Source organism: Ctenopharyngodon idella, chromosome 17 (assembly GCF_019924925.1).
Source record: "Ctenopharyngodon idella isolate HZGC_01 chromosome 17, HZGC01, whole genome shotgun sequence".
In the NCBI taxonomy this organism is placed as follows: domain Eukaryota; kingdom Metazoa; phylum Chordata; class Actinopteri; order Cypriniformes; family Xenocyprididae; genus Ctenopharyngodon; species Ctenopharyngodon idella.
Genome location: NC_067236.1, coordinates 34,632,153 through 34,648,805, shown reverse-complemented (window position 1 = coordinate 34,648,805; position 16,653 = coordinate 34,632,153). Strand labels below are relative to the sequence as shown.

General features: G+C 40.0%; 1 protein-coding gene across 2 annotated transcripts in view; it reads right to left on the bottom strand.

Moving 5' to 3' along the window:
- Nucleotides 1-352: 352 nt before the first annotated feature.
- Nucleotides 353-16,653, bottom strand: part of LOC127498372 (peroxidasin) — a 71,161-nt gene continuing 54,860 nt past the window's right edge. For both annotated transcript variants that reach the window (XM_051867646.1, XM_051867647.1), the window contains 7 exons: nucleotides 13,993-15,496; nucleotides 13,786-13,920; nucleotides 12,707-12,915; nucleotides 10,306-10,423; nucleotides 9,137-9,266; nucleotides 6,721-6,834; nucleotides 353-3,780 (listed from right to left, as the gene is read on the bottom strand). In XM_051867646.1, the coding sequence (XP_051723606.1) occupies nucleotides 3,646-3,780; nucleotides 6,721-6,834; nucleotides 9,137-9,266; nucleotides 10,306-10,423; nucleotides 12,707-12,915; nucleotides 13,786-13,920; nucleotides 13,993-15,496 (2,345 nt within the window). In that variant the 3' untranslated portion in view covers nucleotides 353-3,645. The remainder of the gene's footprint in view (nucleotides 3,781-6,720; nucleotides 6,835-9,136; nucleotides 9,267-10,305; nucleotides 10,424-12,706; nucleotides 12,916-13,785; nucleotides 13,921-13,992; nucleotides 15,497-16,653) is intronic.

Sequence of the window (16,653 nt, the reverse complement as noted above, 5' to 3'; positions counted from 1 at the left end):
TTCACAACTGTATATGAACCAAAACTGCTCAAAGCTCAAAATGTGCTGCGTAACACGAGAATGAACCTCATTGGTTCTTGCTGAAGCTCAAACGTGCTGCGTAACACGAGAATGAACCTCATTGGTTCTTGCTGAAGCTCAAACGTGCTGCGTAACACGAGAATGAACCTTTCTCAGAAGTACATAAAAAAGCAGACTGAAAGTATACTTTACTTTTATCCTAAAAATAAGATACTAATAGCACATTTGAATAAACTTATTTTTCGTAAGGGAAGTGCTATAGACAATAAATGAATAAAAAAATATGTATAAATAAATGTGACAACATATTTTGGAAATAAAAGAGTCAATGTTTCATATGTGGCCATTTTATTGTTGAAAGGCATATGTTGCAGTGCAAACAGTCTTTGGCAAAAAAAACAAAACAAAACAAAAAACAAAAGATAAGAATCATTTTGACCACTAGTTTGAGCATGTTCAGTCTTGCAGGGCAGTGCATTTCCATGGCAGGTGGGCACAGTTTGGTTTGGGGGAGGATCTTCAAGAGGTTGTTAGATCATTAAGGAAGGAAGGAAGGCTATTTGGGAGTAATAAAACACTGACACAGAGTCACATAACAGAGATAAAAAAGTTGAACGCAGGTCAAACATGGTAAAACAAATAAACACAGCTGCTCTCACCACTATCACAGTCATTTTCCCAATCACTAACCAGTGCCACCATAACCGTACAAGCAAACAGTGATTCTGATGATCTGCAGTGTGTTACGCTGATGACGTTTAATCAGGATACAGTGGAGTGTTTTGAGGAGGGCAGCAGTGGAGAGAGACGTGTCATTCAGCACTGCAGCCCTCCAGCTCAGGGTTTGACTCCAAAAAAACTCAACCAAACGCAGACACAGCCTGGACTTCTTACTAGTCCTCTAAACAAAACAGATGCATGATTGGCCTTTGTTACAATATAGTATGGGGGAACTTTACATTCAGCAAAAGAAGTGTTGTAGAATTCCAGGAGTCTAGTTATATATATATATATATATATATATATATAAACTACTACCACTATTACTACTACTAATAATATAAACAGTATAGATACTACTGGTCAAAAGTTTGCAATAAAGATTTAAAAAAAAAAAAAAAAATATATATATATATATATATATTTTAGACAGAAGGCTCATATGCTTACCAAGGCTGCATTTAAAAATACAGTAAAACAGCATTATTGTGAAATATTATGACTATTTAAAAGAACCGTTTCCTATTTCAGTATATTTTAAAATGTAATTTATTCCTGTGATCAAAGCTGAATTTTCAGCATCAGTCGTCAGTGTCACATGATCCTTCAGAAATCATTCTAATCATTCTATAATGTAACAACTGATTTCTATTTAAAATAGATGCTGTCTTATGAACTTCTTATGAACTTTCTATTCATCAAAGAATCCTGAAAAAAAGAAAAATACTGATAATAAGAATTTGAGCACCAATTATAACTGATGATAACTGAGCAGTAAATCAGCATATTAGAATGATTTCTGAAGAATCATGGGGAATAAATTACATTTACAAATATATTAAAGTAAATAGTTATTTTAAATTGTAATGATATTTCACAATATTACTGTTTTTACTGTATTTTGATTAAATAAATGCAGCCTTGGTGAGCAGAAGAGACTTCTTTCAACACTTTCGACTGGTAGTAAACAACTAAACTAGTTTTTTTTCTACAGCATCAGAGCAAATGTTGAGTCTTTAATCTAAACTGGACGTGACAAATACTGGGCGTTTGAGAATAATACAATGACAAAAACACACAGACAGCACTGAAGTCCCCGCTGGTTCACACAGCGTGAGCAAACCAGTGACTCTTATGAACCAGTTTAAATGGTACAATATTATTTAGTGATTACTCAAAGGCACTAAAACGAATCATTAATGGAATCAGAATCATAAATGCAATTCCCATCTCTAAATATTTCTCTTTTGCTGGATCAAAGCGTCTGCTAAACGAGAGAAGTGTGTATGGTACGAGTGATGTATTGTGATGAGGCACAACTGTTTACATCTCTGAACACTGTTTGAAAAGAAAGGAAACATCTGGACCTTCATTCATGACGAGGTTATAAATACTGTGCTGGTAGAACAGAGTGTTATAGAAAAGTACAGTAACACTTCAGAAGAGAGGCTGACTTCAGCTCAGTGCTGCGCTTCCCAAACGCTTCACCTCGGTCGCTCCCAAACCAAAAACATCAATAACAGCTTTCTGTCAAGATAAAGCAAAGAACGCCCAAAGTCCAGGTCTCAGAAAACCCGCAGTTGCCAAGGGAAACAAACATTTGGTGATCAGTAGAGTTTTTTTCCCCATTGCAAAGATTGTTTTCAAGGTATTCACATTTTTCTTCACATGAGAGGAAGATACAAAGCGGGAACTAATGTTCTACATGTGTCCAGAATATCATAAACAAAGTAAAAGCACAAGTAACGTTTAAAATTTCTTAAGCGTAACTACAAAACGACAAGTTTTCGCTCAAATGTGATTTTAAAAAGCACATAATGAGTGTATATACTGTATGATGCATTGCATATTGCAAAACAATTAAATGCATAAAACAACACTCGTAAGACTCGGGTAAATCACTGACATGATAGCACCAGTTCTGCAGCATCTCCAGCCTGAGAATGCTTCTTCCATTAAACAACCAGAAATGGGAAACTCGGGTCCGGGAAAGACGACGTGCTGCAGAGTTCAGCTCCATCCCCCATTAAACACACACTCAAAAAATATTTAGGCCTAAATTTGGGATTTATGTATTTGAATTGCACATAAAATTTCCATTCATTTGGATTACACAGTTTTAACATAAACTCATGAACTTAATGTGATGCATATTTGTCAGTCATACATTCTGCATCCAAAAAATCATGGCAAAGTTTATTAACTACTTGCATTTATTTGATTTTATTTAAATAATCATATTTTTGAAATGCATTTATTCAAATTGATTAGAAGCACCGTAAATCTGGTTAAAATATTCAATTAGTTTAAATGTATGAGATTTATTGATGATAAACCTGGCTATTGGGTATTTAAAACGCATTCAGTTTTTTAGTACTATTACAGAAATCTTACCCGTTTCATGTATGACTGACAAATATGCATCGCATTACGTTTAATACTTTATGTTACAACTCTGTAATCCAAATGGATGGAATTTTTATATGCAATTCAATGACATAAATCTTAAATCTAGGCCTAAATATTTTTCGACTGCCCCTGCCTGTAATTTTCAAGTAATCCTGAAGACTTTGGCTTTTTCAGGCATGTTTGAATAGGGATGAAGCATAAACTGAAATGCAGGTCAACGTTCCTCCAGGACCGGAGTCGCCCATCTCTGGTCTTGTAAATGAACACCTTGGGTAGTTGTCTCCCAGTTAACAGGCCTGAGGAGGAAAACAGGGTCCCACATTCATCTGTTCAAATACTTTTTAAGGCAGTGTATTTTTGGTTCTTTGTAGTGGGTGTCTGAGGATATGCGAACAAACAAACCAATACATGACAAACAACAAAAAAACCCTGAAACACAACTATAGACCAAAAGGAGGCATGAGCTCAAGGTCACATGGGCTAAGTGTCCTGAGGTTATACGCGATGCTCTGTATCCTGCAGTTGTGACGGCTGGTTGAGGCACACGGGGCAACACGAGCCTTTGGGCGTCACAGGATTCAGACATGCTGCCGGCGGACACTTTTCCACGAAACACGTCACCTGAGCCCCCTGAAAAGACAGACACAGGAACAACTGAGCTGAAAACATCATTCGGCTGGCAACTTGTATAGAAAAAGCAACATGCATGGATTCAATTGTTTTCTTTTTTTTTCCGCAGGAAATGCAAATACATTTTTGGTCACCTTTGCAGGAATGTAATGTAAAGTAATATTTATTTTTAGCAAAGTGAACAGCACATAGCAGGCACATGCCGGCATAAACAGTGGTATCTATGGGTACAATATGCAATAGTTTATAGTTTTTTTATCAAGTAAAAGGCCTTTTAGTAGAACTGCACAAACATCCCTCTTCAGCTCGTGGTTCACGTGTTTGCTGAGAAATCTTCACTGATTTTTATATAGTAAACGTAAGAATAATTTTATATTGTTAATAATATTACAGGATTGATTATCCATACATCATTTTTCAGAAAAAATCATGTTCAAATGTGAGTCTCAAATATGATCATGAAACGGAAAAAATGCTTCTCATATATTGTCAAAGGTTGTGCATCATGAACTCATGCAATACAATGCAATACAATACATGTACAAAACTGTACATGCAAGTACATTTAACCGCTTACAGAGAGTCAGGCACAGCCGTGTGCAGTGAGCGCCCTTTAGAACAAACACACATGAGCATTTGAAAGCAGACGTCTGTCAGTAAGTTAGTTTAAAGCATCGAATTTACAATGCACTCCAAATGGCATAAATGATGCCTTCGTAAAACATTTGAAAGGAAGAACACAGAAAAACTGCACGTTGTCGAGCAAAAGCGTATGTTCCCTATCTGTCACTCACTTCGATGCTGTGTTGATGTAGTGACACAAGGGGTCACACTTGGGAGCCCCGAGCCACATTTGCATTTCCCCTAGTGAGCCTGATTGCACAGACACTGTGCAAAGTAAGGGATGACAAAGAACAGGTCTTGCTGGTTGTGCCATACTGGCCCATCTGGACTTGGTTCTCAGAGCTCAAGCTTCTTGCAACAGCCCCTGCCTGGTGAATTACTCTGAGGAAGGACCTTCTTTCTCGGGGGCAGGGCAAGTTTGGCACCTGCGCCCAGAACTCTGGCCCCTGGACGGGACGCGGAAGTTCTAAGTGGGATATCACCTGCGGTGATAGAAGACACTTCAAAGCATACAGCCACCTCGTAGAGGGAGCTCTGGCTTGAGTGATAATGTCTGTTTGCGAACTGGTGTTCTTCCAGAGGTGAAGACCCACAGAGATGCACAGTCGGGAAGGTGCTTTCCTTCCTGCTGGAGAGGTTGGAGGGCCGGCTATTACTCTTCACCTTAAAAGTGTATGTGGCTGCCATAGCGGCACATCACGATGCAGTGGACAGTAAGACCTTAGGGAAGCACAACCTGATTATCAGGTTCCTCAGAGGCACCAGGAGGTTAAATCCTCCAAGGCCATGCCTTATTCCCTCTTGGGACCTCTCTGTAGATTTGCTGGATGTACAGAGAGCTCCTTTCAAGCCCCTAGAGTCAGTTGAGTTAAGCACCCTATCTTTGAAGATGGCCCTCCTGACCATGCTTAATTCCATCAAGAGGGTTGGGGACCTGCAGGCATTCCCTCTCAGTGAAACATGCCTGGAGTTCGGTCCGGCATACTCTCACGTGATCCTAAGACCCTGGCCAGGCTACATGTCCAAAGTTCTCAGTACCCCTTTAAGGGATCAGGTGGTGAACCTGCAATCGCTCCCTCGTGACGAGGCAGACCCAGCCTTATCGTTGCATTGTCCAGCTCTCTGTCTGTCTTGGGGGACAGCAGAAAGGGAAAGGCTGTCTCCAAACAGAGGATTGCCCATTGGGGGCATGCCGTGCCCCCTGGGAGTGCGAGCACACTTCACTAGGAGTGTTGTATCCTCCTGGGCACTAGTGAATGACACCTCTCTAACACACTTCTGTAGAGCTGCAGGCTGGGCAACACCCAATACCTTTGCGAGATTCTACAATCTCCGGGTTGAGGTAGTTTCGTCCCATGTGTTATCGTGTATGAACAGGTAAACTGCAGGCAACTGGCCGGGTGTATCACTTGCACACAGCGCCTTTTCCTGAGGTCATAATGTGTGCTTTTTGATGCATGGGAGTTCCCCTTATCTGGCGAACCCTGGATATCTTTCTAACCTTCAACACTCATCGGTAGCAGAGTTCGGCAGAGGATACTCTACAGGTAGGAACTACCACAGGGACTTATTTCACGTGTGGTACTTTAGTCCATGTGATGTATTCTCCACATGTTAACCTCTCTTCGGGTAGGATGTGGTCTCCACAGTGTCCTTGTTTCTGCATCAGGAAAAAGAACACTTTTCCCAGCGCAAAGTCCTGGTCTTCACAGCTGTAAGTATTTATCCTCAGCATAAACCTGAATGAGTGGAATCACACCATCTCCTTTTATACCCGTAACTATGGGGGGAATGGTGAATGCAAATTCCACCTGCCAATTCTCAGTGGCTTTTTCTGAAAGTATCAGAGTGTCAGAGGTGTTTGGGGCTTCCAAGTGTGACCCCTACTGTCACTACATGGATACAACATCTCATTCCCTCCATCAGGGAATGGAAGTTACAACAGTAAGTAACCAAGTTGTTTTCCACAGTGCATATCCTATAAAGTTTACAGAATCGATAAAGAGGAATCGTGATGCATCGTAGAAATGATTTTTCTCCCACCCCTACTTTAGTTAAATGTTTTTGCTTTGCAAATTCATGTCATAGTTAATAATACCTGAACATTGGTACGCAGGGCAAAACTAAATTTCTGTGCATTTGTTTCCGCTCTACTGTATTTACGTGCTCCTGTATGGAAGTACGTGCAGCACAGTCCACTGTGACCACACCTTCAGATTTAAGTCTCCCAGACTTCTACACAGTATTTGGGGAAAAGTGGTGTCAGAATGACAGACGTTTCAGAGAGAGAGAGTTTCAGTGCACTGATGAACTTACTTCACACTGACATATGGTGCAGGGGTTCTTCTTCCAACTCTCTCCATCTACCCGCTCTCTCCCATCCTCATCTGCGCAGTCTGTCCTGCTCAGACGACCTTCAAGTCTTTTTATCTGTCAGTTTCAACAGAGAGAAAAATTTATCCAAGGTCAAAAACCATACTGTATCAACACCAGCGCGAGTCCTCGTCCTTTGAAAGTGCATGCAAAGTGGATTTGCTTTAGCAGCGCAGAAAACAGCGTCTTCTCGACACGTCGACAACACAAACCAAACTCTTCCAGGCCTCAGCTACAACTAGAGTGTTTGAGAGCGAGTCAAAGTAGACATTGTTCGCAGGCAGCCAGTGAAAACCATAGGCTGGTATTACACAAATTGGTTCAGCAGGAAGTAAGACTGGAATTACTGACAGCTCATTTCAGGCTGTTCAGAATTGCTTCTTTCTTTTAGGAGACAATAACTTCATTTATCTGCACTTTGATCTTTTAGACTTTGCAGACTGTTTACATTCGAAACAGCTATATTATACACTACATAAAAGATAATATTTGAAAAAAGCATAATAGGGGTACTTTAAAGGAATAGTTCAGCAGAAAAATGATGGAACGTCTGTGGAACACAAATGCAGTAAATTTTAAAAAAAAGATTGTGACCTTCATTTAATAAAGGGGCACTGGAGCTTTCACTTTATTCCAACTGTTTTACAATAGCTTTGATACCTTTGATATGCTGATATTCTTCCTCTGTAGTGAGAAAATAATAATTTGTTTACCATGTTTCAAACATTAAGTCACACCTAAATCCACCTAATTCAACTTAAAAACATAAGTTCAGTTACTGTGTTAAACTTTTATGTAAAATTAAAATTGGCTATAAGTCATTTCAACTTATTTTTTAAAACTCTTGTCTAGCTGAATCTTAAAATAAAATATTTTGATAAATTATTTTGATGGAAAGCATGTTGCCATGACTTATTGATCATATAATTTTATACAGTGCACCCTTATAACTCAAGTAAATATGTTGACTGTTCTTCACACAAACATCATATGGCTTTAGAAGACTTTATGTATGAGGTGTATGTACAATTTTGATGACGTTTTGAAGCTTAAGTGTAATCTTTAAAAGCTGGCCTACTCCATTCATTGTAGTTGTATGGGAAATTACAGTCAGTTACTTCATGTGTTCCACAGAAGAATGCAAAAACCTTCCTATCAAGATTTTACATTTACATTTATGCAGTTAACAGATGCTTTTATCCAAAGTGACAAGTTTGAAACTACATGAAGAGGAGTATATAATGTGTATGTTCACTTTTGGGACAAACTATTGCTTTATAAAGCGTGACAAAGGAGAGACACTAAATAAAATAGTGTGAACTATAAGAATTTAAAATAAAATAACACTGCTGAGTCTATACTAGATATCAATATATAGATATCAAACTACAATTCAGCAGGATGATTCTGTGTGTTGGTTTGATTATCTGCTCTTTTGAGATGTGCATTCCCTCAGCTCTGTTTAAGTGGGCTCAAAAATATGTGGTTATCTGATCTTTGAATGTGGCATTTGGTGCAGGGCCAAACGGTCCCTTCAGAGAGCTTTAATGTGACTCAGTGTCTTATTTTCTGTGTGAGAATAAATTTAGATAAATGGATAAAGGTTTAGATAAATGGATACAGTATGTAGTGCAGCGTGGAATTAGGGGCTTTTGCACCGGAGGAACTTTTTCATATTTCCTAGAACTATTGGCTGAAGTTCCCGGATTTTGCCGTGTTCGCACCGCAGAAACTAGGAATGATTTTAGTTCTAGGAACTCCTTTTGGGGGAACTAAATTAGCTCCTACTTCAGAGTAGGGTCTAAACCAGCACTAAAGGAACTATCTGTGACATGAGTGTACGTTGATCGGTCAAACACATGTCAAACACCGGCACCCGGCATTTTTAAAAAGCCATGTAAACATATTTACTTCACGAACATGGAAAACAGTGATAACGGCATTTACCTGTTGTCTGCAGGGTTGTGTTCTTTTCTCCACCTCAATGATAATTAATACTGAAAGTTGTCATAGGAGATTTCGTCTCTTAGCCCCACTTTTGCTCTTTCAGTCACGTAAAATATGTTTTTACATTCCATCTCCGTTATCACGAAACCCACGACACACAACAAACACAGCTCTGATCACGGCATCCTTAATCCACTGGTTTTTAGCATTTGTAAATGCCACGCTTAAAGACGCCGCTGTCGAACGCTTCAGAGTTCCTATTCCTGGTGCGAATGCAACCAGGAACATGGCCCGGGGGAGAAATTCATTCTCGGGGAACTATCCTAGTGGCTAGTTCCTATAACTGAGTTCCTAGAACTATTCAGTGTGAAAGCCCCTATTGAAATGTACCAGGTGAATCATGTGTCCTAACCTGTTTTCGTAAACTTGTGATAGTTTTCTGCATGTCAGCAACAAAGTCTTGGAAATCCTTAACGGAGGGTTCAGTGCTTGACTTTGGTGATACAGTTAAGTTTACTGCAGTTTGAGCATCTTCCAAAGTGCTGAAAAACAAAACTCATTAAAAGTAAAATAAATAAATAATCCAAAATGTTGTAACCTAAAACATCCACGTTCTTTGACTAATTACAATTATGGATTAATTATTATGGGAACACTTTACAATAGGGTCACATTACTTACGCTGTGCGTCCACCAAAGTGTTTTTAGCCAGCGCTCTTCTGAAAATGCCTTGCTGCGTGAGCTTGAGAGCGCTTCAGTGGCACAGCGGTTTTGTTTGTTTTTTTCAGTTGAGATGCTATATGTGCTATAATAGAATATTTGCGGAAGTGTTCCTAGTATCTGATTTCCCAGATAGTTTGTTTCTAAATATAAAAATGTCTATACAATGTAAAGTATTTGCTCTGACGTTTGTTTTTAAATTATTTTGTTTGGTTATTATGCTTGTCGTCATCTGTTGCTGTTGTACAAGCAGGCGGTGGCGGTTGATCGCTGTGGTATTTGTCCCGCCTCTCCTCCACTGTGATTGGATGGCTGGGTGAAAAGTGACAGTGATGAGCACTGCGTTTTACCCAAAGTTGAACATTCATCAACTCTCGGTGACCGGAAATAAAACACTGAGCGCTCAGTGCTCAGAGTGAAACACACTCAGAGCCCTGTCACGCTGCGCTCCCATTGAAAACAACGGGGGATAAATACGCTAGCCTCAGGAAAAAACACTTTGGTGGACACACACGGCCTATATATTAGTTAATGCATTAACTAATATCAACAATGTGTAATACATTTGCTACAGTATTTATTCGTCATTGTGAGTTAATAAAAACACAACTGTTTGTTGTTAGTTCATGTTAACTCAGGCCCATTAAATAATATTAATAACGTTTGATTCGAATAATGTAGTTGAAATTAACATTACCTAAGATTAATAAATGCTTTAGCAGTATTTTGTATTATTAGTTACATATTAGTTATATGTAACGTTACTGTAAAGTGTTCCCACTATTACTACTTTTATTATCATTAACTTCATTAGAATTTACAAAAGACAGGCTGACTGTAAGCGGAGAATGTGAGTTTTACCTGCTGTTGTCAGTGAGGTTGCTGGCAGGTTTCTTCTCCTCAGCATAGCTGTGCTGCGCTGACCTGCGGCCTCTGAAGTGGTACGACAAGGCGTTGAACTGACCTTTAGTGCGACAGTCTGCAGGGGCAAGATATTCAGTCTTTTATTTGATGCAGGAAAAACAGCAGTACAAACACTACAGGGATTAAAATATCACACTATACAAGCCTAAAGAACTAGAGGTCATTTAGTGATACATGTGAAGTGCTGCAAACACAGGTCACATGGTAAAGGCAGAAGAGGATCCCTTGTTCAGTGGGACACTACACACTTGACCTGTGAAAACAGACACCAATAGACAGTTCTACATTCATGTTGCTTTTATGAATGCTATGTCAGTTTGCTGCATATTATGGCATTCAGTGCTATGCAAGAAATAATTTGACTGGATGGATAATAATAGCGGTTCATTTTTGTTAATTTTTTTATCTGCAGGACATTAGACAGAATTCTTAAATAAAATAAAGTATTGTGCCATTTATTTGAATGAATTTGAGAGAGACTGGGCATGTGTGAATGGGCTTTATGCACGATCGTGTCCGCATTTGCCACCACAACTTCCACTGCAGTGTATGAAAATTAAAAAAAATTGAAATCTTGAGGAAGTGTAACACAACAGGACAAAGCGATATTGATACGATAAAGCTTCTGAAACTCATTACTAAAACATTGTTTATAATATACTAACAATCTTATGTTTAGTAGAGTTTTATAATATACTACATTATAATACAATATAATTAGTTGTAATTGACAGTTATTAGAAATATGGCAGAAAGAGTTTGCTACTACTAAAGTTTTCTATAGGAGGATACTATACTGGAAGACTTTGAGCTAAAATTTTGCTGGACCTGACAACACCTAATTCATCATTTTACCTTTTGTTTAAATCTTAGAATCAGGCCACTGTTTATCACATTAGATACTTCTGTATTAAAATGAATAACATACAAAGTAAAAAAAAAAAAAAAAAAAATGGGGCTTGTGAGAACTGTATTACAATTGCACAGAACCAATGTCAGACAAACAGCCACACTGACGGGGCCTGTAGTTAGCAGCGTGTCAGGGCAGAGGATATGGCCGAGAGATAGGAATCAGGGGCCTCTCTGAAGTTCCAGTAAACCTTTAATTCACTGCTGAACTCAGATAGTACAGTCTTCCATCTGATAACGCATACAAAAGTAAAGAAAAGATGCTGATCAGTAAACATGTCCTACTCGGCGAAAACTCAGTCACCCCCGCCAAATTCCAAAGCCTTACAGCATTACTAGCGTTTGTACAGTACTCAATCTTCAAGACGGTCTATTAAAGAGAATTCAGCATAGTAATACAAAGCAATTGAGTGTCCAAATTCATACAAATGTTCCTGTCATAGTCAAGTAAGTAAATAAATAAATACACACTTAATTTGGAACAATTAAGATTTTTATTTTATTTTTTAATATTTTTGAAAGAAGTCTCTTCTGCTCACCAAGTCTGCAGTTATTAATATTGTGAATTATTATTACAATTTAAAAATAACTGTTTTCTATTTAAACGTATTTTAAAACGTAATTTATTCCTGTGATGCAAAGCTGAATTTTCAGCATCATTACTCCAGTCTTCAGTCACATGAGTAAATATTGTTAAAAAAAGAACCATATAATAATAGTGCATCAAATCAGCATATTGACACTGAAGACTGGAGTAATGGCTGCTTAAAATTTCATAGAAAATTGATTGATTGATTGATTGATTGATTTACTTGCTTACTTACACACACTGATTGTCACCATTATAGCTGTGGTAAGAAAATGCATACACACAAAGGAGAATATTAGGATAAATAGAAACGCTAACCACACTCCAACATTGAACTGAACAGAACCAGGAGTATAAATACACACGAGTTAACAAAGGAACTAAACAAGCAACAGGTGACAATAATCAGTAACTAAGGAAACTAACTAGGAAACGATAAAGGCTAAGCTGAAAGGATAGATGCGTCTTATTTTGAAGGCTGTGTCTTCCGGAGGTCTCATTTGAAGGCTGCATACGTCACTGAGGCGGTCTCATTTAAGAAAAGTAACTGGTAGATTGCAAAGTAAGAAAGAAATTACAGTATTTTACACCTCTCTAGGAATAACAGTCAATTTTATTACAGTTACTTGCGACCTGCGGAGGACGCAGCCTCCGAAATGAGACACAGCGCATATACAAGAAACAGACACATGAACAAAAACACAATGGAACTAACCCTAACCCTGGCACTGGTGTGAGGCCAATAAATCAACTGATGGTAAATCTCAAATATGTCATGTCAAACTGATTAGATGCTTAGGGGGGAAAAAGCAGTAAAAAAATGCAATCCAAGTCTCGTACCTTCACAGCAGTCCTGCCACATACGTAGGTCAATCTTAGGTAAATCGTCACAGCTTCCATAACCATGAGGGAAGTCAGCCACGCTAAAGACATCGGACTGGATGCGGGTGATGTTGTCGCTATTATCACACAGCACCCGGGCAAGAGACGCCTGCTTCAACTGGGTCAACTGCGCCGGACTAAAGGAGCCAGGGTTCTCATACCAAAACCTACAATTATATGAATGAATCATTCGAGAATGTGACTTGCATTGACTTTCTTTCTTCTGTGGATCACAAATGGATTTTTTTATAAGTGAGTCCATATGATGCAACACATAGGTTTGTAGGCTCACAAAACTCGTGACACATGTTGCTGGAAATGATGATTTACAGTTTAACTATTAGTATTTTCCTCACACACATCCTATCATTTCACTTCAGAAGACATTGATTCATCATCTGGGGTCATGTGTATTGCTGTCATATTAGTTTTGGATGTTTTTTAAAGTGTCAGATTTGAGGGACCTAACCACTTGCATTATATGGACTCATAGAGATGTTCTCTGTTTGTGTTCATCTGAAGAAAGAAAGTCATATCAAACATGACAACACTAGTTGGCAGTGGCAAGTATGGACTTTCTACTGCCAACGGACACACAGACACGCTGGGGTGAGCATGTAAGATATGCTGATGCTGCATGAATATGCATACATAAATCCTATAGCAGATTTTTACAGGTGGAGCTGGGGAGGTGGAGGGCTTCAAAGGAACTCTGATAGTGTACTGTAGGACCTGCTTACAGCGAACACTGAACCAGACTATTTAAAAGTTGAGCAAGTAATCTCATTGACTGCAGGATCAGCAGAGGCCAATCAACTTGTGCCGTGTAGTAAATGATGTGACTACTAACATGTAAAGGACCTGCTCCATCTAAAGTTTCATGACTGAACTATATATATATATATCTGGGATGTCACGAGGGGGAGTAAATGATAAGAGCATTTTTAATTTTTGGGTGGAGTATCTCTTTAAGGATTGTTTCATTATTTACTTCTGATGAACGAGAAAAAGGGTGGACTGAATTAAAAAAGTCTTACCGGTCACCATCTCTCAGACGCTTGAACTGGGTTGCCAGTAAACACATGAGGGTCGGTCCCAGTCTGCTGCCAGGCACCAGCTCTTCAGCCATCAGTGCAGGAAACAGGTCGATATTTAGAGGTGTACCATAGAGCCTGGGAGCAGAACACACCGTTACACCCAGAAAATGCTAAATGTGTCTTTTAATAACAATGGATGTGGCTAACCTTTGAAGCTTCTCTCGCACAGTGGGGTTCTGAATCTCATTCCTCAGATCGTCAAAAGTCTGCGCGGATGTGAGGTTGCAGAACACCCGGTAGTCATTATACGGGGGTATACCGTGGTCACGGCCCCTTTGGATATTCATGGCCGCAAGGTCAAGTGCCACCGCATGCGCCATTGAGAAAAGGCGTTCGGTAAGTTCTGTGTTAAGCAGTTGAGTGGACACTCGCATTTTTCCTGCCACTCCAAACAAACCACGGAGCAGAGGATCAATGCCACCTTCGTTCACAATACGGAAGGGTGAAAAAAAAGCTTTATGAAGTGAGATGTGTCCTTGCTGGATGGGCAGGAAGGTTTCATCGAGCCTGTATAGAATGGGGTTAATGAGCGTATGACCAAAGCGGAAGGCAGCAGTGGCAAAAGCGTTGAGGATGCCAGCATTGATATTGGGATTATAGCCATTATAGTCACCCATTAGCCTCATGCCAGCCTCACCCAGTATTTTAGGCAGCCAATGGCTGTAGGTTATATGCTGCATCTGGGCTCCGACTATCTTCCGTGCCTCATGGTAAATGGTGTCACCATCCCAATGGGGATTGAGACGAAGCAACTCACTGGCTATTCGGTTATGTTCACGGAACCAAACTGTGTGCATAGCCGTCAACCCAAGCTGCTCATTGGCACGATGGTCACCAGCTAGAAAGCAAGGAATGGGACTCTCGTTTTCATCCCGCATGCACTCTGTTGGTGGCCCAGTCGCAAAGGGGAGCAGCGGCTTACCAGTGCGTTGCACGATACCCTGGCGCAACATGCCCCTATGGCTGGCCAAGTCACGAATCTCTTCGGCCTCGTGATGCGAGCTGCCGTAAACATTGGAAGCATCGATGTAGGATGTGAGCTGGTTCATTTGCTCACGAGGATACACAGAGTTCATAAGCAGAGAGGTCATTCCGCTGCCGCAAACAGGACTGGAGCGCACAAAGAACATGCACCGCGCTCCATTGCGCCGCTGCCGTGGGTCGTTGGGTGGAAACATGATGGGAAAGCAAGGTGGGTCGTTGGTGCACACTGAGGTGCACAACTGTCCATCGGAGAAACGCGACTGGCTGAGGGATACAACAGTTGAATCCAGGTCGTGGTCCAGGAACTGGCCCCATTGCATAAGCATGTGCGTGTAGCGATCGTCTGGGGTGATGGTCTCCGAGCCGATCATGGTGGTGGAGACAAGACGCGGAAGTGGAAGAGGGAAGCCGTTGTGCCATCTCTCAGTGGTGCCACGTGGGAGATTGAAGCCATTGTCATAGACGGGCTTGAGCAAGCGCTCAAAGGCAGTGAGCGAGGCGCCCCACATGGGGTGCTGCAGGTTGTTACAAGTGCCATCGTGAGTACGATACTTCTGGTGGAAGCAGATGTCCGAGCAATTGTTGATGCGTCGATGGGCAGTGCAGCCAGACAGGTTAGCTATCATATCCAGGAAACGTGGGGACACCAAGTCATTGTAGCGGTAGGCTGGAAAATAGATAGGAAAGAGTGGGCGTCTTGTAAAGTGTAGACCACATTTAAAAAATTATCTAACCAAAAAATAAGACATCATTAATTAGTGTTGGGCTCATATTATTTTGAAAAGAGACATAAATACAGTTGCAATGAAAGGCATTAAAGGGATAGTTCTCCCAAAACTGAAAATTCTGTCATCATTTACTTCACAAGACTTGGATTAAGCCACTCAATTCATATGGATTCATTTTACAACGCTTTTATAACCTTTTTTAAACATTTTAACTTTTAGTTACCTGGAAGGGGAGGGGGGGGCATAACCATCTCAGGTTTTATTAAAAAAAAATTAGGGCTGTCACGATTCCTTGATTAAATTCGAGTACTTGATTTAAAAAAATCCTCGATTGAAATTTACCTGTGTTAATTGACCATCAAAACACCGGAAGTGGTGTATTCCAAGGACGAGAATCCATGAACCGCATTATTAGACTGTTTTATAAGGTTGCACAATATATTTAAACCATCTAAAAATCATAATATAGCATTGTGCTATAGTGAAATCACAAAGTCTGCCATTCAATTAAATAAGTATAAGAGCTGTGGGTTTCAGGGTGAAGTGCGATGTTTATTTACATGTGTGCAGGTTACGTGTTTTTCGGAGCATCTCTGTTCACAGTAAATGCTGCTCCGCTCTGCATGTGCTGATTGTTTGGGTTTCCAATAACGTGCATTTGGGAACGCATATAAAGTCTGACGCGCTTTGTGTTTCATAGCTAAGTGTTGCGCATCAGTTGTCAAACTCCATCGCTGTATATGCTGTGAGTTTGGGTCGATTATAAATATGCAAATTGTTGTTCATCGCTATTTCAAAATAAAGGTTTAAACCCTCGCTGTAGCATTTCTATCGTAAAGAAGTGGCTAAATATTAAAGATTAAGTGGACATTTGAATTAAAAGTTGTTTGGCCAATATTACACAAAGATTTGATCATGCTGTAAAGCAGGGGTGGGGAACGTTGATCCTGGAGGGCCATTGTCCTGCAGAGTTTTGCTCCAACCCTGAAAAAACAAAACAAAAAAAAAAAACACTCACCTGCCTGTAACTTTAGTAATCCTGAAGACCTTGATTAGCTTCAGGTGTGTTTAATTAGGGTTGGAGCTAAACTCTGCA